General features: G+C 36.3%; 2 protein-coding genes, 1 non-coding gene and 1 pseudogene across 3 annotated transcripts; 3 read left to right on the forward strand and 1 right to left on the reverse strand.

Annotated features, from left to right (window-relative positions):
- The first annotated feature begins 401 nt into the window (after positions 1-401).
- LOC141691013 (transcription repressor OFP12-like) lies at positions 402-1,055 on the forward strand. Its single transcript, XM_074495763.1, has one exon. The coding sequence runs from the start codon at positions 402-404 to the stop codon at positions 1,053-1,055; it is 654 nt and encodes a 217-aa protein (XP_074351864.1).
- Positions 1,056-6,848: 5,793 nt separating this feature from the next.
- TRNAV-UAC (transfer RNA valine (anticodon UAC)) lies at positions 6,849-6,921 on the forward strand. Its single transcript has one exon. It is a non-coding gene; the product is annotated as a tRNA-Val (tRNA).
- Positions 6,922-7,316: 395 nt separating this feature from the next.
- LOC141688996 (small ribosomal subunit protein uS13z/uS13y/uS13x-like) lies at positions 7,317-9,854 on the reverse strand. The gene is made up of 4 exons (XM_074493156.1): positions 9,706-9,854; positions 9,438-9,598; positions 7,868-8,056; positions 7,317-7,761 (listed from the first exon to the last, which is right to left on the reverse strand). Exons 1-4 carry the CDS (start codon positions 9,706-9,708, stop codon positions 7,656-7,658), a joined length of 459 nt encoding a protein of 152 aa, XP_074349257.1. The 5' UTR covers positions 9,709-9,854; the 3' UTR covers positions 7,317-7,655.
- Positions 9,855-27,152: 17,298 nt separating this feature from the next.
- LOC141694213 (small nucleolar RNA R71) lies at positions 27,153-27,250 on the forward strand (annotated as a pseudogene).
- Positions 27,251-27,553: the final 303 nt, after the last annotated feature.

Consider the following 27,553-nt stretch of genomic DNA (forward strand, 5'->3'; position numbering starts at 1 on the left):
AAGAATACCAATTACAAAGCATACATGCATGTATAACATAGACCGCGGGTCAATTTCGTATATGAAATGATTTTTACTTAATTATCTATATTTTTTGTACACTCCATTGAAAATACATTAATATGAAAATAGATAACTGAGATTTAGTTTTACAGTATACCTCAAAATTGTCCACCAAACAAAACTAACTACAGTTAAACATATAATGATCTCTAGGCTATTTCGACACCAACAAATAAATTATAAGCTGGCTTTCACAAATCTTGGCTGGAGAGTTCAAGTAAGACAATAAAAACAATACCACACTTGCAGTGGCATGTTCCCTATTAAATCATTTCTCTCTTCTTCTCTCTTCTTCCATTACCAAAACATTGAAAGCTAGCACGACTAACCTAATTAAGATGCCAAGAACATTGGGAAGAAACCTCCAAATGTGCTTCCCTAAGATCACGTATCAAAAATCTATCGAAAAATTACAAACTCAAGAAAAAACCAACCAAAACCCTAGCAATATTTCATCAATACTCATCAAGAACTTCAACTCGATCTATCAATCCTCGTCAAGTTTCAAATTATCTCCTCCTTCGCCGCAATTCAATGACACCGACACGAAGACACCGGATTTTTCAACCTTGTATGCATCACAACGCTTCTTCTTCTCCTCCCCGGGCCACTCCAACTCCATTATTGAATGTGCCACGTCATCATTATCATCCTCATCTTGCTCATTATCATCATCCTTGCCGGAGAGAGCTGACAATGTGGTTGTTGAAGGCGGCGTACCCGTACCGACATTATCACCAGACCCTTATGTGGACTTCCGGCGATCCATGCAAGAAATGGTGGAGGCACGTGACTTGGGGGATGTTAGGGCTAATTGGGAGCATTTGCATGAGCTTCTCACGTGCTATCTTTCACTCAACCCTAAGAGCACCCACAAGTTCATTGTTGGGGCATTTGCGGACCTGCTTGTCAGTCTCATGAAGACATCGCCGGTAGAGAATAGCCGCCGGAACACCGGCCGTTGTAAAAAATCCGGGAAAAACATGCAATAATGATCTGCTAATTAACTAGCTAGCTAGATATAATATTTTACTAATCATTATTGGAGTAATAGGTTATGATGTGATTCAATCTTCAATTCAAGTGTAATTATTGTGGGGGAGTAGAGTAAAAATGTATACTTTCTTTCAATCATTGATACTACAAATTAACAAATATGAAGTATAGCACCTGAGATTATCCCTACATATATTGTACACATCATTTTAATTGACAAATTAACTTAATATAAATTTTTTATTTCGTAATAGGCTTTTTCTGTGATGGATCCATGATACAGTAATAAGTTAGATAAAAAAAAATTGTTTGATTCCTTTTTAACTGGTATGCATAAAAATTAGTAATTCAATTTTAAAATGTGCTCACGTACGTATACCGGACAAATTCTTTCTAATAAGCACCAAACTCTAGCTTGTTAAAGAAATTGTATTAAACTAAAATTTAGCAAACAAAATTACTTGTAGTTTTATACTACTTCATAAATTATATGGAGCAACAAAAGAGAAGAAATATAGATATTAGTTTAGATGCTAACTGGAATCTCTAAATCGGCCCTGTAAAAAATAGGAAGCGGCTCAAATATGAATCTACATTGCAAGTACATCTTGAAACTTGAAATAATTTATAATATATACAACATATATATTTATAATTAGGTTGGCTTAAAACAAACTGTGGGCTTGTATTGCAGTCTCTTGTTTTCTTCCAAAGCCTTGACAGTTCAGTAGCTAGCTAGTGTACAAGTAGATTAATTAGTTATAAATATCTAGTGGACATTCAAGAAACTAGTAAATGCATACACAACAATTAAATATTGAATTGTCATTGCTAATCAGCTTGATTTAAGTATCTTTCAGGTCCAGACAAGGTTAGTGGATCCCTCGTCCCAATCCAAACAAAATTATGGGATCTTTGATTTTGTTTTATTTGATAGTCTACTTAATTTATTGCAGAAACGGGGGGATATTCATCAATTATGTAAGTTTTTTTATTATATTTTTTTATTAAATTAATCAAACTTGTTTCTTGTTAAAGACTATTTCGTATTATTGTATGTTATTAAGAAATACAGTAATTAATGGAAATTAATATTTAAAGCCAGGTCATGAATGTTAAAAGTATTAATATTTATTTATTTTCTGAGAGAATGTGTCTGTATATCCATTATAATAAACAACCTATGTATATATCCATTATAATTGACAAAATAGTGATTTCTCTAATATTTCTGCCAAAAATGGCTTTCCCGCCTTTGTAAGGTAAAAGATAAGAATAAAATAATGAAGCTAATAAGAATAAAAAATCAAATAAATACGATTTTTGTTGGCCGAACGAGTTGTCTTTGCGAATTAGTATTCTTATAATTAATGGTTTGTAAGTTAATATTATACGATTAAAATAAGAGACCAATAATACATTACTGTTTAGTACTTTCCTTAAATAGGGAAAATAAATCATAATATAAATAAATAAATATTATATTATTATTATTATATATTAGTGTACTATACTCGTCTTAGAGATAAATATAATATAACATAAATAATTTTATTATTAACTTAAAACCCGTGCATGGCACGGATGACACATAATTTTTTAATATTATATAATTATAAAAAATATTTGAATTCAATTCTTAATTTTATTTATTTAAAAATTTTAAATGATATGACTTCATGATAATTATATTCATAGACGTATATGTTCATAACGTTTTAGAACATTTAAACTTATTTAAAGTGAAAGGATTGGTAAGTGGGGAAAATATTATTATAACAAAATTATTATTTTATTGAAGGTAAAAATATAATGTCTTCATTATATTGGGATCATAAAAAATATTATTTTAGCATTACTTAATCGAGTAACTATAACACTACAAAAGATATTTGAAAAAAAAATATTACTAATTGAACGATATAGTTATATTTTAATTATATGTGTATTTTTAAAAATAATATTTATTTTTTAATTAAAATTTGATTTTTTAGTTCAAATCAATAGGATACGAATTATACCTATTCTAATATTAATTTTATTTATCTCGTATAAGTGGTTTACATTATTTTATTTTAGCGTGATGCTCACTACACCAATCAAATCAAACTAATTATTTTTAGTTTAATTTTAATTTTTTTAAAATCTAGATCAATAAGGTAGTTTTGTTTTAGGCTGAATACTTAGTATATGATTTTATTTTTGTTAGTCAAATTGTATTTATATTTTAGTTTTGTGTTAGTCTAAATCAATTGTATAAAGTTTTTTTTTTATTTTGAATAAATAAAATATACTTATTTTGTTTATCCAACTTTATTAGTATATTTTTTTAGGAGAACTCATAGTATTTTTATTTTATCTTAGTCCGGGTCACATCATACCAACTAAATCTAAATAATTATATTTATTTAGCTTAAATTTAATTTAGCCCGAAGTAACAAATTACAATTATATAGAACTTGATATGAATTAAAATTTAAATTAGTAGAAGAAGTTGAGTTTAATATAAATTATTATGATATAGAGTTCGATATAAAATAAGATTGAAATTGGTAGAGCAGAGGAAGTTGACTTCAATATCAATTAAAATTAGAATTGATCGACCCAATAATTAGAATTAGAATAGTTAAGTAAGGATAATTAAGTAATTTCAGCAAGTACCGACCGACTAGGGCTGAGCAAAACCGAATTGAAACCGAAAAACTGAACCGAACCGTGCTAATTCGGTTCGGTTCGGTCTTAAATTTTTTAGAAATTCGGTCTATTGGGTCCGGACCAAATAGACCGAAATAAAATTCGGTTCGGTTCTTTTAACAAATATTTCGGTCCGGACCGATTAGATCAAATCATAAATACTATAATTTCATATTATATGTATTTTACATGTATCTTATAAATAATCAAAATTTTAATTTATAATTGTATTTATGGAGTATTAGAACTCTGCATATCACATTACTTTACTTATATTTTATATTTTATAATTTGTGATTTAATTTTTATTATAATTTTTTTTTGAAAAAAAATTCGGTCTATTCGGTCCAAACCCGGACCGAACCGGATTATTTCAGTTCGGTCCGGTCCGGTCCATAGTATAACTTCGCTCCGATTCGGTCCAAGATAAAATGATTATTCGGTTTTTCGGTTCGGTCCGTTTTTGAACCGGACCGAACCGACCGAATGCTCAGCCCTACGACCGACTACCAAACTTTTATTATGTGTTGGTGGTCACACAATAAACAAATAATTTTATATCATTTTACTTTTGTGATAGGTGGGATTTCCACCATTATTAATAAACTAGTATAATAACCCGTGCGAGGCACGTGTCATTTTTTAGAATTTTTTTATATATCATGCAATTATAATGTTCTTAATTATTTTTTTTATTTATAAAGTTTGTACAATTTCTAACGTATATCAAATATAAGTTGATTGTTTATCAATGTGTATTATTTTCATAAAAAACAATACCAAATTACATAAGGTTTCAAATATAACTCATTAAGCAAAATATATATATATATTCTTGTTTGTGTTGTATAATTTGTATTTAATGAATGAATATAAATAGGGTAATCAGTGTACGTTTAAAACGAAATGATTGTACTTAATTTGTAGAATGGCGTTAGTCTGTTTACAAATAAAAAGTTAAAAAATAACATTTATGTTGAATACAGAGTTAACCAAAAAATTTGAATTTTATTTAAATAAACTATATGTACTAGTATATATTATTACTGAGTTCACTACTAACTTACAATTAACTTACTCAATTTAAAAAGATAAAAAATGCACAACTGAAATCAGGATGACTTGCAATCATTATATACAATAATGTAAAATTTACATTATTGTTAATATAAAAGTTGATTTTAATGAAAAATGTTAGTTTTTGAAATTCAACCGATATATGGATGGAAAAATGTTAGTTTTTTATTTACAACTACGGTTACAAAAGTAACATTAAATTATATGTGTGTGTGTCAGCATGTAAATTGTCGTGTGTTACATTTCTTAGTAAATTATGATGGTGTCGATTATTTATATGCTAAATACCTGATTTATGTACATGTATAATCACTATTAACATCTAGTGAGACAAATGATTATTTAAATAACATGCATTTATAATTATTTAAAAATAAAAATTATGTAATAAATAAATTGCAATAATTTATATATGGTATTTATATTATCATTGGCAAACAATCTATGGGTATGTTTGGTATTGCAGCTGTTAACAGCCACAACAGCTTTTCGCTGGAAAGCAGTTAAAAAACTGTTTGGTAAAATTTAAAAACTGCTTTTCGAAAAAGTGATTTTGGCCTAAAAGCTCCTGTTAGAGAAAGTAAGTCCCCTCATACTTTTGGAAAATGCTGTTTTTCAGCTTTTGTGGGAGATGCTGATTTCACCATCAAACTTTACCAAAAGCATTATTATTTTTAATTTTTTGCATCAAAACATATACATATCAAAAAAATTACCAAACAGTCATCTGATTTTTATAACAGCACTTTTTCCAACAGTACTTTTTCTAACATCACAACAATTTTTAACAGAAATCCCAAACAGAGCCTATATCTAGTTTCTACGCAACTGAGTATCAATCATGGTTGTAACATAAAAATAAATTATATATTATAAAGACTTATTATTGATATTCATGATTTTTTTCAAGGATTCGAAAGAAAAATTATAATTATATCGTTATTTAAACCGTTTTAAGTTCTTTTCATTACTACTCTAATATTTCTTCATATAATAATTTGATAACATTGTATATTATTCTCCTAAAATTAAATATTTTTCAATTTGATAAAGTTTTTATAAATATTAGTTGAACCGGTTAATTCATTCAGATTATTGAACAATATATATTTTTTTCTTTAAATAGTATAAAATGCATTTAATCAAATGTTACAATATAATATATATAAATATAAAACTTTTATTTGAATAATTCAAAATATAAGAATAATTCAAAATATTTGTACAATATTATCTTGATCAATGAATATTATTTATCTAGAAGAATTCTTTTTTAAAATCTAGTTTTTTAAGTGAAAAATGAAAAATAAATCGATTTAATATATCATCGTAGTTTTAAAAAATCCCGTGAGATCTCATATCAAATTTCGAATATTTTTAAAATCGGGACAATTCCCAAAAATAATAACGCGCTACCAGTGAAGTTAGTAATTTCAATATAAATAATCAATTGACTTGATCTGATAAACTCCTTAAACACATTAATTTATATTAACATAAAATATTAAAAAAATTCACATTATCGGTAAGATATTCTCGCCGAACTTGTAATTTAAATTTACTAAACGTAGAATGTGATGATGTTTTTCGGCCGGTTCATGTTGTCAAATTTCGAGTATTTTTTTAAGAATGTGCCAAGTTCTGATTTGAAATTCGAAATAAAAAAGTGTTTTGACTCATTATAATTCGAATTCATCTAAGCGATTCTATTTTCAATATTTTCTTAAAAATATATATATGTACATTTTAATTACGTTTTATAATAATAAAATATGTTAAAAATATATGAGATATATTTTCAAACTAAAAAAAGAGTAATAAATAAAATAATAATTCATTTATGTACTATGTCTAATCTTAAATCCGGAATTTATTTAAAATTAATTGTACAAATATTCAAGTAATTATCTTTTTTTTGCGGAATTCAAGTAACTATCTTTAAAATATTCATTTAGCACACATACATATTGTGTATGATAAAAAGTGTGAGATAGAATTTATCACCTTTGACCAATGAAGCTGTCGTGGTGTAGTGGTTATCACGTTTGCTTTACACGCAAAAGGTCCCCAGTTCGATCCTGGGCGATAGCATGTTTTTTTAACTGTTTACATTATCCACTTTCACAACAAAGGAATGCAGTTTTACAATTCGCTTAACTGATGATCATGATTAATATCTCAACCAAAAATGATCATGATTAATATCTCAACCAAAAACTAGGCAAGCTCCTAGGTTTAAAAATAATGCATTTGTAACACAGGTTATCAACTTGAATGCTTTTCTTTCTTCTTTTCTTACGCCATTGGCAACCCCACTTTATGGGTAAAATTATCAACTTTTGCAACCCATTTTTGGAGTGGCAATTTAGTGTTTCGCGTCCTGTTGCTGTTTAATACCAGGTCATGCTGGAATTGAATTTGCTAGTATGAAGGAATGAAATTCTAAATTCGGATCCGGTCATTTCAGGTTGACCCACTTGCAGCAGTTGCACATGGAGATGTGTAAATCAAATTTATCGATAGATTATTCTCATACAACTGCACTGCAAAACTGAAAGCAAACCACCACATACAACAAGCATTACTGTTTTCAACAGCTGAAATTAGTATTAAGCAAAAATTGGCTGACAAATAGAAGGCTAATTAACACACAAACTGGTAAACCAATTTAAGCTCTTTGCAGAGCTTACCATCAAGGCCCAAGCGCGACATAAAAGGCTGAAACATCCAAAGATGCTACTAGTACATAAAAACTTGAATGGTTTAAATTTCTTTCTTTTCTTAAGATTACCAATCCAACAGAACTGCATAAGAACAGAGTAGGTCTATCTCTTCTTAGAGACACCAACAGTCTTTCCCCTTCGTCCAGTAGTCTTGGTGTGCTGTCCACGTACTCGAAGACCCCAGTAGTGACGGAGACCACGATGGTTCCTGTAACGATTAATAGCAGAGAGTTCAGAATTGTTTTTAGTCTGGAATGAGATTAGGTTGTTAAAGTGTAGCTGCGCATTAGAAGTAAGACTAGAACAGCACGCACCTAATTTTCTTCAGGCGCTCAAGATCATCTCTTAGTTTCATGTCTAGCGCATTAGATGTCACCTGAGAGAACTTTCCATCCTTGTAATCCTTCTTCCTGTTCAGGAACCAGTCTGGGATCTTGAACTGTCGAGGATTAGCAACAATGGTCATCAAACTGTCAATTTCAGCAGATGAAAGTTCACCAGCCCTACAAGTAGTTCAAATAAGTATCTTGTAAGGTGTATACCACAAGAAAAAAAACATAATAAATATGCAAGAAAAAGTTGTTGATCATGAAAGGTAGTAAGGTACTTCAAAAGTAACTCAACAAGACTAACTACATAAGCATTAAAAACAGTTTCCACGAGGAACAAAATTCAAAAATAAAAACTGCTACTATGATTCTATTAGCAAACTAAATTACATTTGATGAGCCAAACCCCGAGTCTTCTTTTTTCTTTTTGGGAATGGAAACCGCTCAAGGCAGAGCCACAGAAATCACCCATGCATGGAACACGTTGGTTTAACAAGTGCTAATTACCCCCACAAAGCAGTAGTGCAGTACACTGGGTCAAATCAGGCTTAGTAGAGCAGTGTGTGCCTCCCAACAACTTTGAGCTTAAAAACATGATTATCCCACTTGTCTTAAGATTACTACACTAATTTCATTATTATTTTGTTGATCAGTTTCTGATTCAACAGTTGTGCCATTATGTGATCACATGGTTATGGCCATACAAACCAAATTCATTTATCTGTAAACCTATAATTATCTTAACAGTGAATAGATAATCAATCAATATGAAATCAATTTGGGTAATTATTTGACCAAGGACACAGCAATTACACATTTTCACTAGACAATAGATAGTTCTATTTTAATATTAACTTATAGCTTTTGTATCTAAAAGTTACAAAAACACACACACACACACATATATTAGGGAAATAATTACCACAATTCCATCAGATTGATGACCTAAATTTGACTTGTGATTCTATTTATCAATTAGCTATTCAACAATTGTTCCATTATGTAGGTGTGGGGGGTAATGACAGAGTGGATCAAATTCATTCAAGTACAAACCCACTATTAATCATCTTAACACTGCATAAGCAATCACTACCATAAAATCAATTTCTATACTAATCTAACAAAGGACGTGGTAATATCTCTAAATCTCTAATTGACAACACTAACAACAATGAATACTTGTTGAAGACACATTAATCAAAATCACATACATAACCATTCGACCTCATAAAAATCAAAACAACGAATCACAAATATCACTACATATAATCCAACAAACAATAAAATTTAACTAGAATTACAATAACTACCATAAATCGCAATTAAAACAAACATTTAACAAACTGTATTATCGACACTCAAGTTCTGGTTATATTCTCCACTAAAAATAACAGTTAACAAACATAACTAATTTCACAACCACCACTACTAGTAAAACAAATTCACCAACAAACTTAACAAACTATAAACAGACAATCGAGTTCCGCAATATTTAACTTATCCAAACACCTAAAAAAATAACAAACTACAATCGAGTTCCGCAACAGGAAACTACCTCTTATTCATATCCACGTCAGCTTTTTTGCAAACAATGTTTGCGAAACGACGTCCGATACCTTTAATAGAAGTCAAAGCAAACATGATCTTTTGCTTTCCATCAACATTCGTATTCTGAATACGAAGAATGTGTTGAAAATCCTCATTTGCTACGAGCGACTGTAATTACACAATTAAATTAAAAAAATATTAAAATTGAAATAAAAATCGTTTTACTTGATAGATTAATTGGATTTAATTGAGTAAAAGGAAGAGGTATTGTTTACCATTGTTGCCGGAAATTGGGTATCTCAGACGCCGGTGAGATGAAGCTCAAATGAAATCGCGGCTAGGGTTTAGTTAAAATAGTGTGTTAGTGTGTGTAATTTTGTATCTATATACGAGCAAATTTGTGATCAATAGTATAACGTTTTACTTTTCGTATATTTTTAGTTTGGTCCTAGTTTAAAGTTTGTACGTTTATACAAAAGAAGTTATTTAAAAATTCAATATGATTAAAAATATCTACAGTGAAATAAAAATTTAAGAATATGAAAATAAAATAAAGAAATTTTTTAAAATAACACATGGAATATAATAAATATAAGAGAAATTTTTAAAAGATACAAAGCGGAAACAACGCTCCTGAAGTAACATCGGCTGACACTGCCCATACAATCTCATCTGCCATTGAAATGTCGACCATAGTGCACCACATGCTCATAAACCCCACCCATGGGATGCCATTGTACTTTGAGGTTGGAGAAAGTAGGCCACCCCCACCGCCTCAACCATAACCGTGGAACGACCCTAATTATATTAGAGGTCTGCGACCAACCAATAATGAATGAGATATATATGGATCCTATACAACTGAGGAGAGTGGAGAGTCAGCCGATGAGGATATCATCACAAGAGGAGACGCAGGGATAAAGAGCCCGTTGGAGGCAGACGCCTCGAGCTCGTTGGAGGCAGGTATCCCGAATATTAGGAAATTCAGGGAATGACATCCCAGACTTTTGAAGAAAGGATACGTGCTCATGAAGCAGAAATCCTACAACTTAAGAGAGATATGGATAATAGTCAGGCTTGACAGCTACCAAGTTCCAACCGAGCTAGAGGAACTAGATGAATTGTTCAAGTCATCGACTTGGAGGAGGCTCCCAAGAGAAAATCGATGGATGTCCTTTCGCAGAAACCCGTTTAAGTTGCTCCCCCTCGGAGACCAGACGATCCAACCCTGCATTTCACGAAAGAGATCATGAGCATTCGTATCACAATAAAGTTCAAGATGCCCACTATAAAGGCCTATGATGGGACTTGTTATCTGACGAATCATGTCAGGACTTTCTCGAATGCACTGTTGCGGCAGCCTGTGAATTATGCAAGCAAATGTCGAGTTTTCCCTCAAACCTTATCAGGCATGGCCAAAAGGTAGTACAGTCGCTTTCCCCCAAATTCGATTGGATCCTTCCAAGATTTAAGTCAAGCTTTCATCAAACAATTCATTAGCAGGAAAGTGCACGAAAAAAGCTGAGCTCCCCCCATGAGTATTGTGCATGGAGCAAAGGAATATCTTAGGGACTACTTGAATCGTTTCACAAAGGAGGCCTTGAAAGTCCCAGATCTTGATGATAAGGTAGATATGATAGCATTACCGCAAGGAACCAATGACGAGTTCTTCAAAATGTCTTTGGCCAAGCGGCCACCATAAAATATGTTACAGCTCCAAAGTAGGGCAGAAAAGTATATCCAAGTTGAAGAAAGCATGAAAAAAAACAGTGGTAAGCAACGAGCCCGCTGATGGCAGAAGGGGAAGACATACTAGGAATACTATGCAAAGGACAAGTATACTCTGGTTAACAAAGATGTTGATTCATCACCAAATAAAGGGGGACCTAGACAAAAGTTCACTGATATGCTAGACTAAATGCTCCTAGGATTCAAATCTTGAAGGAAATTGAGAAAGAGAGAGATATTTGCTGGCCAAAGCCTTTGAAGGTCGATCCTGCCAAGCTGGATAAGAGTGAGTATTGTCGATTTCACAAGAAAGTTGGCCATGACATCGATGAGTGCTGGAAGCTAAAACACGAGATTGAGTTCCTTATTCGAAAAGGAAGACTAAATAAGTACAATGGAGATGGCGAGAGGGGAGAAAGGAATAATAATGGAAGAAGGAATTTTGATGATCGCAGGAGGGATCAAGATGATCATGGGCGAAATCCCCAACCACGAGGACCAGTGATAAATATAATATTTGGAAAAATCAACTGCGGTCGGCTCTTCTAAGAAACTCAAGGAAGGCTTACGCTCGAGAGGTCATGTACATAGTTGGAGAATCCCCGAAAAGGGCCAAGACTGGAATAACAATGACATTCGATACCTTTGATTTAGAAAGGGTCAAATTTCCGCATGATGATCCTCTAGTAATAACACCTATCATAGGGAATGGTTTCGGTAAATAGAGTCCTTGTAGACAATGGAGCGTCAGTGGATATTTTACTTTATAATACCTTTATAAGAATGGGATACAACGATTCTCAGTTAACCCCGACTGATATGCCGATCTATGGGTTCGCTGGAATCGAATGTCCCGTTGAAGAGATAATTAAACTACCTTTGACAATGGTTCGAGAGCCAATGAAAGCTACGCAAATGTTGAACTTTATGGTGGTTAAGGCTGGATCAACATATAATGCAATTATGGGGAGGACGGGTATACATACCTTCAAGGCAGACCCTTCATCTTACCATTCAGTGACTAAATTTCCAACCAGGAACGAGATAGGATAAAAAAGGGAGACCAAAAGATGGTAAGAAGTTGTTATGTAGCCTCGTTGAGGGCAGATGGAGTCAGGGGTAGGTTCTACCCATTGAAGATATGAATATCCATAAAAATGATGAAAACGAGGAAAACCGACAGAGGATTTGATTCTGATTCCTTTGGTTCCCGAAGATCATGAGAAGGTAACTTTCATTGGAGCATCGTTGGAAGAGCCCCTAAAGGGAAATTAATAAGGTTCTTGCAAGAAAATAATGATATGTTTGCATGGTCGGCAGCCGATATGCCCGGTATTGACCCTGAGTTGATCACCCACAAGTTGAATGTTGATCCTAATCGGAAGACTATAAAGCAAAAGAAAAGGAGCTTTACTCTTGAAAGGCAGAAAGCCATCAAACAAGAAGTTGAGAAGCTCTTAGAGGCTGGTTTCATTGAGGAGATATAATTTCCGGAATGGTTGGCAAATCCTATAATGGTGAAGAAGGCTATTAGAAAATGGAGAATGTGTGTTGACTTTACTGATCATAATGATATATGCCTGAAGGATTGTTTTCCTCTGCCAAGGAAAGACACTTTGATAGATGCTACTTCGGGGCATGGGATGTTGTGTTTCACGGATGGATTCAGCGGTTATAATCAGATCAAGATGCATAAAGATGACATTCCAAAGGTACCATTCATCACTGACTTTGGTATTTTTTTTGTTATCTTGTTATGGTATTTGGTCTGAAAAATGCAGGAGCCACCTACCAAAGATTGGTTAATAAGATTTTTAAGGATCTTATTGAAAATATCATGGAAGTCTATGTGGATGACATGTTTGTCAAAAGCCTTGTAAAGGCGGATCATATATCCCATTTGAGGGAAGCTTTTGAAGTCTTGAGATGTTATAAAATGATGTTGAATCCCACCAAGTGTGTTTTTGGTGTAGTATCCGGAAAGCTTTTAGGATTAATGGTCTCCAAGAGGGGGATTGAGACCAACCCTGACAAGATAAATGCCATCCTAGACATGGAACCCCCGTGCTCTGTAAAAGATGTTCAGAAACTCACTAGAAGTATTACTGCTTTGGGACAGTTTATTTCCAAATCCAGAGACAAGTGCCTTCCATTCTTCATGGCTTTAAAAAAAGTAAAAGATGTTTCCTGGACTTATGAAAGTCTAATGACGTTTGAGAAATTGAAGAAATACATGGTTCAAGCCCGTTTGTTGAAAAACTAGTCTTGAATGAAACTTTGTATTTATACCTAGCCATTTTCGAAAGCGCCTTGAGTGTTTTAAAGTCCAAAAACCCATATACTATGTCGGCAAGATTCTACATGGGGCTGAGTTGAACTATTACGCTATAGAGAAGTTCTCTTTAGCCCTGGTTATGTCTTCAAGGAAGTTGCGTCCTTATTTTTAAGTTGATAAAATTGAGGTTCTGACAGATCAGCCTCTAAGATGTATCATTCACATTCCTAAAGCCAGTGGAAGGCTAATCAAATGGGCCATTGAGCTCGGAGAATTTGATATTAAGTGTAATCCTAGAACATCGATCAAAACTTAGGCTTTGACTGACTTCGTGGTTTTATGTACCATCGACAACCAAGAAGTCGAGGGTAGGAAGATATATACCAAGGCCTGAATGACAAGGATGGAGAGGAGAAGATTGAGAACAGAGATTTATGGGTGCTTTATTTTGATGGAGCATCAAAAACAAATTCAAGTGAAGCTGGCCTAGTTTTACAAAGCCCCGATGGGTTTCTTATTGAGTATGCTATGAAGTTAGACTTTCCTATCACAAATAACGAGGCAGAGTATGAAGCCCTTATAGCTGGGCTAGGCTTAGCTGGAACACTGAGAGTTAAAAACTTGAAAGTTTGGGGAGACTTGAAACTTATGGTGTCCTAAGTCAATGGAGAGTTTGAGGCCATAGAGGAAACCATGACCAAATACGTACAGCTTGTAAGAGCTGTAATAACTCAGTTTGACGAGTGTCAAGTTAAATACATCCCAAAGGAGGAAAATTATAAGGCAAATGCATTGCTCAAGTTTTCCTCTTGAGAGATTGAGAATAGTTCTGTAAGTGTGTACTTCCGTGTCTTAAAAAAATGGAGCATTGATGTTAAGCCGGTCGCCCCCATTGGGCTTGGAGAGTCTTGGATTGATCCCATTAATGCTTACCTTCAGACTGGGTGGCTCCCCAGTAATGTAATGGAAGCACGAAAGCTGTTTGTGTGAGCTTTGAGGTATTCCCTGATAGATAGGATTTTATACAAGAGATCCTTCGTGATTCCCTACCTAAGGTGCCTCAGGCCTGATGAGGCATGACTAGCCCTTGAAGAGGTGCATGATGGTATATGTGGCCAACGCTTGAGAGCAGGGCCCTGGCGTACAAGATTACTCGTTTAGGCATCTATTGGCCATAGATGATGTCTGATGCCAAAGACTACATAAAAATGTGTGATTATTGCCAGAAGTACGCGCCAGTTGTCAGGCAGCCACCTGAGATGCTGACCTCTATAAACTATCCCATCCCTTTTGCTATGCGAGGGATGGATATTCTTGGACTTTTTCTAATGGCTGCTACACAAAAGAAGTTTCCGATCATAGCTATTGATTACTTTACTAAGTCGATCGAAGCGAAGCCTTTGGCCAAGATTACAACCAAGCAAGTTTCTCAGTTCCTATGGTAAAATATCATGTGTAGATATGAAATTCCTCGTATCTTGGTAACCGATAATGGAACACGGTTTAATATCAACAAATTCAAGAAGTAATGTAAAGAAAATGAAATCGAATTGCGGTTCACTTCTATCACTCACCCTCAAGCGAACGGGCAGGCAGAAGTAGCAAACCGGATTATTCTAGAAGGGTTGAAGAAGAGGATTGAAAATTTCAGGAACAACTAGGTAGATGAAATACTCCTGATACTTTGGGCATATGGGACCACGTGCAGGGTCACGACGGGAGCAACGCCATTCATGTTGGCATATGGGACTGAAGCAGTTGTCCCTGTGGAGATATTGCATTCATCTCTAATGATTCAAGCTTACAATGCTGAAGAGAATGAGAAAGGGAAGAGATTAGCCTTAGACTTAATCGATGAAGTTCGGGGTCAAGCTCATCCTAAGATCATAGAATATTAGAAAAAAGCTTCATTTTACTATAACTTAAGGGTGAGAGAAATATTCTTCAAGCAAGGAGACTCGGTTCTAAGAAAAGTTGAAGCATCTGGAGTAGGACAAAAAGGAAAGCTAGACCAAAATTGGGAAGGGCCATATAAAGTCAAAAGGGTTCAAGGATGAGGGTCTTATAAGTTGGAGATAATGGTAGGGGAAGAAGTGCTAAGAACTTGGCATGCGCGGAACTTGAAGACTTATTACATATAATATTAAGTTATTAGGACTACAATAAGGTTCGTTCAAACCATAAGCCTTTGCCTCCTTAGGATGTTTTCCAGTATTTTAGGATTTATATTCCAGTTTTTGAGAATCTTTAATTCAGGTTGTAAGGGTTGGACCCATTATATAAGGTTTTGAAAAACCAAGTTATGTTTGCAAAGTTAAGTTTTCTTCGTAAACTTAAACATAATTATTCGTAACAATAGTAAAAATCATGAAAATCAGTGAATAGAAATGTAAAGCAAAAAGAGAAAGAGTTTTTAATAAATATTTCAAATATTTTACAAGAAAAGAAAGGAACATAAAGAACAAGAAGTCTAATCATTTGCCTTAGAACGCTCAGGCTCCTCAGAATATTCTTTTGAGCCGCTCTCGGAGCTTCTGTCATATCCGCTCTCAGAACCGCCCTTCAAGGTTTCTTCAGAGGTCTCCTCGGTTGGCCCATCAGATGTCTCCTCAGATGTCTCCTTAGAAATCTCTTGCGAGGGTCCTCGCATATTTGCTGGCTGGCTCAGTTTCTTCCTCGGATGAAGACACTTCTTCGCTAGAGCTTGATCCAGCCTATTTCCTCTTCTTGCCTTTATCCAGCACATGGTCTCTAGACCCAGAAACCCTCGCATTAGATGAATTTATAGGGCGGTCTTCTTCCCGGATAAGATCTACGATCTTTTACGTAAAACCTCCAAGGTTAGGGATTTTAAGGGGGCAGGGTAATGATTCAGCTCCAAGCATCTCAAGATACTCATTTTGAATAGCCTCAATTGCAGCATCCCAACCTTTCTTATAGTTCACTGCATTAGTAAGGGCGCCATGCTTCTCAATCAAGCTTTTAAACTCGGGAGTAATCATCCAAGCATTGAAACCTTTATCCATCTCATCGTTTAAAATAATGATTATGGCTCGAGTGGTTTCCAAGTAAGAAGTTGAGGTGGCTGGGCCTGGAGATTTATGATTGTTTCGTTGGCCTCCTCAAGCTTTTTAATTGTGTCTTCATAGCCCACCTTCCAAGCCTTATCTTGGTGGAGCGCCCCCTGAATGTGGACGTTCGCCTGAAAAAAGGGAAGGGGAAACAAATTAGTTCAAGGGAAAGGAAGATTGAGTGAAATACTAAAAACTTTTAAGGTAAGAAAATACCGTGGCTAGGGCCTGAGTGCCGAATAGCTCGTCAGCCTCCAAATCCTTTTGAAGGACGAAATCCCTATAGCCAACAAAAAAATGGACTGAAGCGACTAATCCTTGGCCAACTTAGTGTTCCCCATAATTGAGTCTTTTCCCCTTATGCCCCATGCGTGTTGGAAGAAAGATCCATGCTTTTGCTTTGCCCTCAAGGGTTGAATGGGGCCTTCCTCACCCTCTTCTGCGTTAATCTAAGTCAAGAACTCAGGAAACCGATCCCCTAGACGAGGATCTTTGAAAAATTTCATGGCCATCTTCATTCTCGTGGACTTCAAGTCCTTCGGATTTGTTACCTCAACAATTTTTCGGCCACTATGCAGAAAAAACATGGAGCAATTAAAATAAAATACGGCAGGTACACTAAGTATACTTGGACAAATGAATAAAAGCTGAAAATTACCTTTCATGAAACTGGAGAAAGTCCACTCAACAAGGATAGTTTCCTTTATAAGGTGTTGTGCAAGACATGCATGTATAATAACAAGACTAAGTTATATTGACATCCCTAAAATTAAGTTGTTTGATAATAAATATTTATATTCTGTAATTGTATTTCCTGAGTCTATAAAAATGCTTAGTAGATTAGACTGGGGAATTTTTATGTGAACAGTTTTCAAGCTAAGGAATAAACTTTGGAAGAAGATCAAGCCTTAATCATGCCTCAGAGAAAATTATAGCAGCTTGGAGTTGAATAATGTTGTTCTAGGAAAAATGTTCTGAGTCAAGATATCGACAAGTCACAGATCAATAGATATCGAGAAGTCTGTTGAGAAGTCCAAAATGACTTGTAGAGAAGTCCCAAGAGATATCGACAAGTCACTCCTGCATGTAGAGATCTCAGATATTAACAAGTCAAATGAAGATGTAGAGAACTAAAGATATCGATAAGTCAATACTTCATGTAGAGATCTCAGAGAGATCGATAAGTCAAAATGTGTATGTAGAGATCTCAGAAATATCGACAAGTCATTTTTGCATGTAGAGATCTCAGAGATATCGACAAGTCAAATTCTTCATGTAGAGAACTCGAGATGTTGACAAGTTAAAATCCCATGTAGGAAACTGGAGATGTCGACAAGTCAATTACATATGTCGAGAACTTGAGATATCGATAAGTCATTTTACTTATTAATATGTCATTTCTCTACTAGACAAAAAGAGATCTTGACATACTATCTCAAATTCAGAATACAGACAAGTTCAAGATTCAAGATTATCAGTCAACAAACAATTCATTCACTAAATTAGAAAGATTATAAAAGCAGCTTGAAGAATACAATATCAAGGGTCAAGATTCACTGGACAAAGGATGGTCACAGACCTGCAAGATTCTGCACAGATTTGCTAACACCGGAATAGGAAATAGACAAGGTTGCTTTAGAAATTGGTTTAGTACATTTTAGTGCAAGTTTTGTAAACTCGTGTTGCTAGTCTATAAAGATGCACATGTTCTTAGTTTAGATGTTACAAAAACAGATCTAGAAAAATCTTGTATTCTCTCAAGATAGTAGTGTTAGTCGCTAAACACGCCTAATAATACACGCAAGTATACGAGTTTGCAAGTAGTATAGAATATTTTCTAGTTCGTTCCCACAGAGACTGTATTGGTTAACTATCTAATTTATGCACCTAAGCAACAATGTATGGTTATTATCCAATGGTAAGACGATAATAAATTGAGATTGTTTATAACTAAGAATACGCTAACAATTATAACTACGAGAATAAGATTTACTGAATTGATATATATGACAAACATGGGATTCTAACTTCTTTAAATACTTCATTCAAAAGCCTTATTATTCTTAACCTTTGCATGCAATGGTGATGACACTAATCAGATAATACGAAACTGATAAACACCAACTTTCATTGCACGAGTACCATTCTACCAGACATCCACAAAAGAGATAGAAGCTGAATAGGCACCAGTTATATTGAGACCCTATATGTCTATAGAATTTTACAACATAACGGTTTAAGCACAAGTTATTTATCTTGATTACATAGGGCAAGTAAGATGGGTAAAATTACCTACGAATCATGCATAACAAATACATGAACCTATGCTAACATGACAAGTTCTAAATCCTTAAATTCACTTTCGCTTCATTAAAAATTAACACACTATCTTATAAGTTCGCGACGCTCATAAGACGAATACGCACAACCAATACTAGGATATCATACAATCACCACATACTAAGGCATCAAAATAATTTTAACTAAAGAAATCCATAAATAAATCCGTTGGAACCCCACGATAACGATTAGCCCATAATCAGACTCATCATCAACGTGGGTTCTGATGAAAACATGATATAACAAACGTAGTCTTTATATGATAAATAAAACCAAGTACAAAAAAGAGTATAGGTTCAGCAAAACAAGAAACAAGCATCCAAATTACAACTCAAAACAAAGATTCACAAGAATAAACTAGATCGTCTTCGCCTTTGTTGAATTGTGCTACAGGTCTCTTGCCGTCTTCTCATTGTGCTCTGGTCCGTTTCTGACTTGTTATATATTTAAAATGACCTAATATGAATATATATAGCAACCCTCAACAATCTGGAAGCTTCCCTTTTAGAAATGTAATCAAAACAGGATTTTGAAATTTGGCCTCGGCGCGGCCGCGCGCTATCACAGCGCGGGCGCGCCGTCCTTTTGGAAAAAACTCAGATTTCTTCTTAAAACTTGCTGCTTCGAGCCGGCTTTCCACAAGCTTTTATTCCAACACCACCTGGACACCAAATTAGCACCAAAACAATGCTAATTCACCTGATTACCTGAATAGTGCATGAAATGCAAAAATACTAGAAAACACATTAAAACACATAACAACTTGAGTACAAATACACCAATTCAAAGCTTATTAGAGCATAATAAAGTGTCATAAATGCCATTCAACATACCCCAAACTTGAATCGATGCTTGTCCTCAAGCATAAACAGACTCAAAAAACAAGAAACAAAAATGCATGAATGCAACTATATGAATGCAATGATCCCCAATAGAATAACTCAACCAACCAACAAGCAACATATCAACAAATGCAGTTATTCGCATGAAGATCGATCAAATCATACAAATAAACTTACAAACTAGAGACGTGCGTATGTGAAGATGCTTACAGATATACTATCGTAACTAGATCAATAATCATGACTCACTACTCATCAAGGCAATCACAAGTTTATAAATAAAATAAAAGCTAGACTCAAAATAACTGATAACACTTTAATTCTTATATTGGAGTTTTATACGGAGCCATGCTTTTATTCACTACAAAATAACACAAATATGCTTATTTGATCGTGCAATGAGTGAGGTCCACAAAAGACTTATACAATAGTACACATGTAGCGAACGTTAGGTTAGCGGATCCCAGACCATAAAAGCCTTAGGTCACTAGGCACAAAGTCCCCTAAGAACTTAATAACTCGAGTACTAAAGAGCCCACTCGTGATCAATTATACATAACACTTATTCTTTTTTTTCACAATATCTGAATGAGAGCGTTTCGCTCCATCTCATTCAACCCTAGACTACTCATAAAAATATGAGTCGGCTACTAGCCATTTGACACCTAGCCACATAGCTAGCAATGAAATCCAATTTCTCCAATTTTTAAATATCTATGTCTTTTATTATTAAGAGAATACCCTAAATTCTAAATATAAACAAGCGATTAAACCTCGACCATTCAAATAAACCATGATCATAATCTAGCACTCTAGCAACCTATAAGACTTAGTGAAATACAAGTGTCTCTATCATGCAAATCAATCCAATAAGACTCAACATCACTAAATACAAGATCACTACACTAGCATCAATATCGCAAGTCAATCAGAAAAATTATCTAAGGGATCATGTTATACTGCAAATGCATGAAACTACATGAACAAAATATCATAAAAACTACCAAAATAATAATAAAAAACTATAAGGCAAAATATGCAAACTATATGAACTAACCTATCATGAACATGCAAACTATATGAGACTCACACAAACATATTTCTTCAACTACTACCCCCAAACTTAAAATATTCACTGTCCTCAGTGAAGGTAATAGTAAGAAATCAGACATACCTATTATGAATCAGAATCCTCGCCCTCAAGGGTTGGAGTGTCAGGTGTGTCAGGAGGCGGATACACAGAGTCCTCACCAAATGCTGGCGACTAAATGTCAACTCTGGTGGCTCTAAATGCAGTCCCAAGTGCCTAGGTGAGATCATGTGCAAAATGACTATGGATGTCGTGCATCGCATCCATCCTCCTCGCAAGACGCCTATACTACGTCGAGATCAAAACAGCTCCCATATCCACTCATGCGGCCTCCTACTGCTGCTACGATGGTCCTCCTTCATCTCCTAACTGAGATCTCCATGCAGTCCTGCTCGCCTGACCAGCAGCTGGCCTCCCACCAGGTAGGTGGTCAAAAGAATAACCAAGTCCCTTTAGATCGGGCTTGCCTTCATCCCATTCCTGCATCGTAGCCAAAGTAGTGCTATCAAACGGAGCACTCGGAATCTGTAACGGCTCATATGTGGGCCAATGCACACCAACTGCCACACACAGCTTTATCACCACTGACACATACGAAATAGAACCTGTAGTGCTCCCCCTCAAGAACTGCAGAATCCCCTGGAAAATAGCCATCCCCAAATCTATATAATCACCCTGCAAAATTCCCCATAACAACCGTGCACGCTCCACAGTAACCTCATGCAATGCGAAGATGGTATCATATTAACACATATAAAAGCGTTCCATGCACGGGCAAACCTGTTCATGCCAGACGCCGGGAACGTAGAATACTCGACGGCTGTGCCCCTCTTGATCTTCCAATGTGTGTCGGTTTGGCACAGAGTAACAATAATAAGATCCAGATCAAAGTCCTCTGGAGTCTTATCATTCCAGGTATCCTGCCCCAACTTTCTCGCGGGCTGCTCAATCACGGTCCTGATAGCCTCTGCACTATACTCCACCGTCCTCCCTCGCACCACAGTGAAGTCATTCTTCTCGGCCTTGGCATTCACATAGAACTCGCGAACCATACTCATAGGCACATCGGCTGGTGCCTCGCAAAAAGGAACCCAACCCATCTCCAAGATCATCTCCAAAAGCTTACCATCATTCCCAGATGGCAGGAACCCTCTCTCCTTAGCAATAGGCTTCGCGAGAAGCCTCGTGTACTCCTCTTCAGCCTCGGGAGTAGAAAACCTGGGCCTCATACCACTCGAAATTGAAGAATCGGTGGCGCTGCTATCGACTTGAGTTCTTTGTCTCTTGGGTGCCATGGAAATCGATTAGAAAAAATAAAAGTTGTGTTTGAGAGAGAATTTATGTTTGAGAGTTTGTGAATTGATGAAGAAGTTTGTGTATGGGGTGTATGTATATATAGGTGGTGGAAAGAGAATTAGATATGGAATAGAAGTGGAATTTGATTATGGGAATAATGAGAGTAATGGGTTTGATTAGGAGAGGTAATTATGGGATGTGGGGGAGTAAAATTCGGTTAGGAATTGATTTTGGGACAAAATTCCCGTTTTCCCCCTTAAACTGCCTTTTATTTTTTCCAAAGTCGGGACAAGGCGGGGCCGCATGCTGGGACGGCGCGGGCGCGCACTACTTCTGCCAAACCGGTGCGGTCGCGCGCTGTAACAACGCGGGCGCGCAGTGTTTTTTTGTAAATGGCGTGGCCGCACGCTGAGACAGCGTGGGCACGCCAGGCTTCTGTAGTCAGACCTGTATTTTTCTAATTTTTTGATTTTTTTTATGATTTTCTCTTTTCTTCTTGCTTCCTCTACTTACTAATGTACAACAAACTTGGGTTGCCTCCCAAGAAGCGCTTCTTTTACGTTCCTAGCTTGACGTAGAATCTTGAGATCAAGTGGACAATAAAATGGCACTAACCACCTCACGGTTTGCCATGTCACCATAATAATGCTTCAACAGTTGACCATTTACCTTGAATGCTTGGCCCAGATCATTCTTAAAAATTTCCACCGCTCCATGTGGAAACACAGTTTTGATTATGAAGGGACCTGACCATCTTGACTTCAACTTTCCAGGAAAAAGACGGAGACAAGAGTTGAATAAAAGAACTTGTTGCCCTGACACAAATTTCTTGAGCACTAGACCCCGATCATACCACCTCTTGACTTTCTCCTTATACATCTTGTTGTTTTCATAAGCTTGAAGTCGAAACTCGTCAAGTTCATTTAACTGAAGCATCCTTTTCTTTCCAGCTGCATCCAAGTCCAGATTTAATTTCTTCAAAGCCTAATATGCTTTATGCTCGAGCTCCACAGGTAAATGACACCCCGTACCATACACCAACTGAAACGGCGACATTCCCAATGGAGTCTTATATGCTGTTCTATACGCCCAAATAGCTTCATCAAGCTTTAAAGACCAATCATTCCTTGATGGACATACCACTTTATCCAAAATGCGCTTGATCTCTCTGTTAGATACCTTAGAACCATTTGTATGAGGATGATAAGCCGTAGCAATGCGATGATTCACATTATACCTTTTCATCATAACAATGAACTTGAAATTACAAAAATGCGACCCCTCATCACTGATTATGACCCTTGGAGTTCCAAACCTTGTGAATATTTGCTTGTGAAGAAAATTAAGCACCACTTTCACATCATTTGTTGGTAATGCCTTAACTTCAACCCATTTCGACACATAATCAACTGCCAACAAGATATACTGATTGTTACAAGATGAGTCAAATGGCCCCATGAAGTCAATTCCCCAAACATCGAAGACCTCAACCTCGAGAAGCACATTAAGAGGCATCTCATCCTTTTTAGACATATTACCCACACGTTGACATTGATCACATTTCAAAACGAACTGATGAGCATCTTTAAACAATGTTGGCAAAAAAAACCTGCTTGAAGAACACGAGCTGCTGTCTTTTCTCCACCATAATGTCCTCCATAAGCCGTTGAGTGGCAATCTCGCAAGATCCCCCCCATTTCGCTGTAAGGAATACATCTCCTGATGATTTGGTCAGCTCCTTGGTGAAAAAGAAACGGCTCATCCCACATATACCACTTCACCTCATGAAGAAACTTCTTCCTTTGATCATAAGATAAGTCGGGAGGTATGATATTACTCACAAGATAGTTCACAATTTCTATAAACCACAGTTCTTCTTCTTGCACAAACAGCTGCTCATCGGGAAAAGACTCATTTATCAATGTCTTATCTAATGAAGTAGCGTTAGGATTCTCTAAATGCGAGAGATGATCAGCAACTTGATTTTCAGTTCCTTTTCTGTCCTTGATCTCAAGTTCAAATTCTTGGAGCAAAAGAACCCATCGAATCAATCTAGGATTCAATTCCTTCTTTAAAACGAGATATCGAATGGCGACGTGATCAGTGAAAACGTTCACCTTAGTCCCAAGTAGATAAGTTCGAAATTTCTCAAAACTGTAGACAATAGCCAAAAGTTCTTTCTCCATAGTAGTGTAATTCAGTTGAGCACCATTTAGAGTCTTACTAGCATAGTAGATTACATGAATTATATTGTTCTTTCTCTGCCTAAGAACTGCTCCAACTGCATAGTCACTTGCATCACATATCATCTCAAAAGGCTCATTCCAATCAGGTGCAGTTATGACAGGTGCTCTGATTAAACTCTTCTTCAATGTCTCAAAAGCTGCAAAGCACTCGTCATCGAATTTAAAAGGAACATCTTTCTCTAACAGACTGCATAAAGGCTTTGAAATTTTCAAGAAGACCTTGATGAAATGCCTGTAGAAACCCGCATGACCAAGAAAACTTCGAATCCCCTTGACAGAAATAGGTGGAGGAAGATTCTCAATGACCCCCACCTTGGCCTTGTCCACCTCTAAACCCTTATTAGAAACCTTGTGCCCGAGAATAATGCCTTAGCGCATCATAAAATGACATTTCTCCCAATTGAGTACCAGATTGGTCTCAACACACCTCTTGAGAATGTGTCCCAGATTCTGCAAGCATTCATCAAAAGAATCGCCAAAGACTGAGAAGTCGTCCATGAACACCTCCACATTCTGACCAATCATGTCAGAAAAGATGGCCATCATACATCTCTAAAATGTGGTTGGTGCAGACTCTCCACCCCGTGACTGTCCGTGTAGGAATAAGCTCATTTTTCTCATTTGCTACCACAGTAATTCCACCTTTCTTTGGCACACATTGAACCGGGCTTACCCATGAACTGTCAGAGATAGGATAGATGATCCCTGCATCTAGCCACTTCAGAATTTCCTTCTTCACTACCTCCTTCATGATATGATTAAGTCTTCTTTGTTGCTCGACTGTAGGATTGCTACCTTCCTCTAGCAGAATTTTATGCATACAGTAAGAAGGGCCGATCCCCTTGATATCTGCTATAGTCCATCCAATTTCCGACTTGAATTCTCTCAGAATCCTCAAAAGCTTTTTATCATCACTACCTGAAAGGTCAGATGCAATAATAACATGCAGAGTAGATGCATCACCTAAAAATGCATACCTCAAATGCTCAGGTAAAGGCTTAAACTCAAGAGATGGAGGTTCCTCAATAGAAGGCTTGAGGCGTTTAGGAGCTTTGTTCAATTCCTTCATTCCAAGAGATTCAAAAGGCATATCAATCTTCCTTTTCCAGGGAGAAGCATTCAAATAGTGAAATTGCTCTTCACCTTCGTCATCTTCACTGTCTGAATTCCCCAATAAGGTTTTTTCTAAGAAATCAGACCTTAGCAATTGATCAAGTTCCGACGTGACCACCGAATCGACCAACTCCACTTTTAAGCACTCCTTATTATCAGTAGGATATTTTATAGCATTGAACACATTAAAAGTAACATCCTGATCCAGCACTCGCATTATAAGCTCACCCTTCTGCACATTGATCAAGGTTTGGCTAGTTGCCAAGAAAGGTCTTCCCAAGATTATGGGAATCTTCTTATCCTCTTCAAAATCAAGAATTACAAAATTAGCAGGAAATATGACTTTATCAACCTTGACCAATGCATCCTCCGCAGTACCTCACAGATATGTAATAAAACGGTCGACCAATTGCAAAGTCATATAAGTTGGTGTGGGATCAGGTAAGTCCAACTGCTTGAAGATTGACAACGACATCAGATTGATGCTAGCTCCCAAGTCACATAAGCATATTTCAAAAGACACTTTTCCAATAGTACATGGAATAGTGAAGCTTCCTGGATCTTTAAGCTTTGGAGACAACTTCTGCTGCAGCACAACACTGCGTTCCTCCGTGAGAGCAACAGTCTCTAAATCATCTAGCTTCACTTTCCGAGAGAGAATACCTTTCATAAACTTTGCATAACTAGGCATCTGCTCGAGAGCCTCATCAAAAGCTATGTTGATATGAAGTTTCTTGAACACCTCCAGAAACTTCTCAAATTGCTTGTCCAGCTTTTTCTTCAGCAGCCGCTTAGGGAAAGGCGATGGATGATTGATCTGTTTCTCCCCTGTATTACCCTAAGGTGGAGCGTGCTCAATAATAGTCTTCCTTGGTTCCACTTAGTCATCCTGCTGCTTTGCTTCTTTCTCAGTCCCAGCTTATTCAGTCAACTCTTGAGTTTATTCGGGATTCGCAACCTTCCCAGACCTCAAAGTGATTGCCTTTACCTGCTCCTTAGCTTCCTTCTTTCCTGGCACTTCAGTGTCACTAGGCAATGTACCAGGTTGACGATTTAGCAAGGCATTGGCAATTTGCCCAATTTGATTTTCCAAGGTCTTGATAAAAACAGCTTGACTCTTGCACATAAGCTTCAACTCCTCTAATTCAGATTTTTCATTCGCTGGTTGCAGCTGAAGTTGTTGTCTTGGTGCATACCGCGGTTGTTGAAAACCAGGGGGGTTGTACTACTTAGCTGGATACTGCTGATAAGGCTGTTGAACCGCATTATGAGCGTTGCTCCAACTGAAATTAGGATTATTGCGGTTCTTAGGATGATAGGTGGCTGGCACAGGTTGCTGCGATCGCTAGAAGTTGTTCACGAACTGAGCTGATTCACTAAAAATTATGCACTGATCAGTCTCATGGGCACCAGCACAAAGCTCACAGAAACTAGTGATTTGATTAACTCCATAATTAGCCAAAGTGTCCACCTTCATTGTCAAAGCCTTTAGTTGGGCAGCGATAGCAGTTGTTGTGTCCAACTCCAGAATTCCTGCTACTTTCCCCTGAGTCAGTCTTTGGGAAGGATTCTGGTACTCATTAGCAGCCGTCAGTTCAATAAGTTCATAGGCTTCATCGTAGCTCTTAGCCCACAAGGCTCCTCCTGATGCTGCATCAAGCATAGGCCTAGAAGTAGGACCCAATCCATTGTAGAAGGAGTTAATAATCATCCAATCAGGCATGCCATGGTGTGGGCACTTCCTTATCATCTCCTTATATTGAGCCCAAGCCTCACACAGAGATTCTCCAGTTTGCTGTGCGAACTGGTTTAAGAGCATTCCTGATTACTGCAGTCTTCGCCATGGGGAAGAATTTAGTGAGAAACTTTTGAGCAAGATCTTCCCGAGTTATGATAGACTCTACTGGTAGAGAGTGTAACCAACACTTAGATTTGTCCCTCGGAGAGAATGGGAAGAGTCGTAGCTTGATAGCATCTTCAGTCACATCATTGAATTTGAAAGTATCGCAGATCTCGATGAAATCCCTGATGTGCATGTTGGGGTCTTCAGTAGGAGAACCCCCAAACTGAACTGAGTTTTGTATCATCTGGATCGTGCTTGACTTGATCTCAAAAGTGTTAG

Source organism: Apium graveolens, chromosome 10, assembly GCF_009905375.1.
Source record: "Apium graveolens cultivar Ventura chromosome 10, ASM990537v1, whole genome shotgun sequence".
Lineage (NCBI taxonomy): Eukaryota > Viridiplantae > Streptophyta > Magnoliopsida > Apiales > Apiaceae > Apium > Apium graveolens.

What these genes read in the sequence shown, in the direction of transcription:
- LOC141691013 (XM_074495763.1), top strand. Translation starts at nt 402, where the DNA reads ATGCCAAGAACATTGGGAAGAAACCTCCAAATGTGCTTCCCTAAGATC.
- LOC141688996 (XM_074493156.1), bottom strand. An exon ending in GACGTGGATATGAATAAGAG is followed by an intron (nt 8,057 to 9,437) that starts GTAGTTTCCTGT and finishes AACTACTTGTAG; the next exon opens with GGCTGGTGAACTTTCATCTG. An exon ending in GAGCGCCTGAAGAAAATTAG is followed by an intron (nt 7,762 to 7,867) that starts GTGCGTGCTGTT and finishes TAATCGTTACAG; the next exon opens with GAACCATCGTGGTCTCCGTC.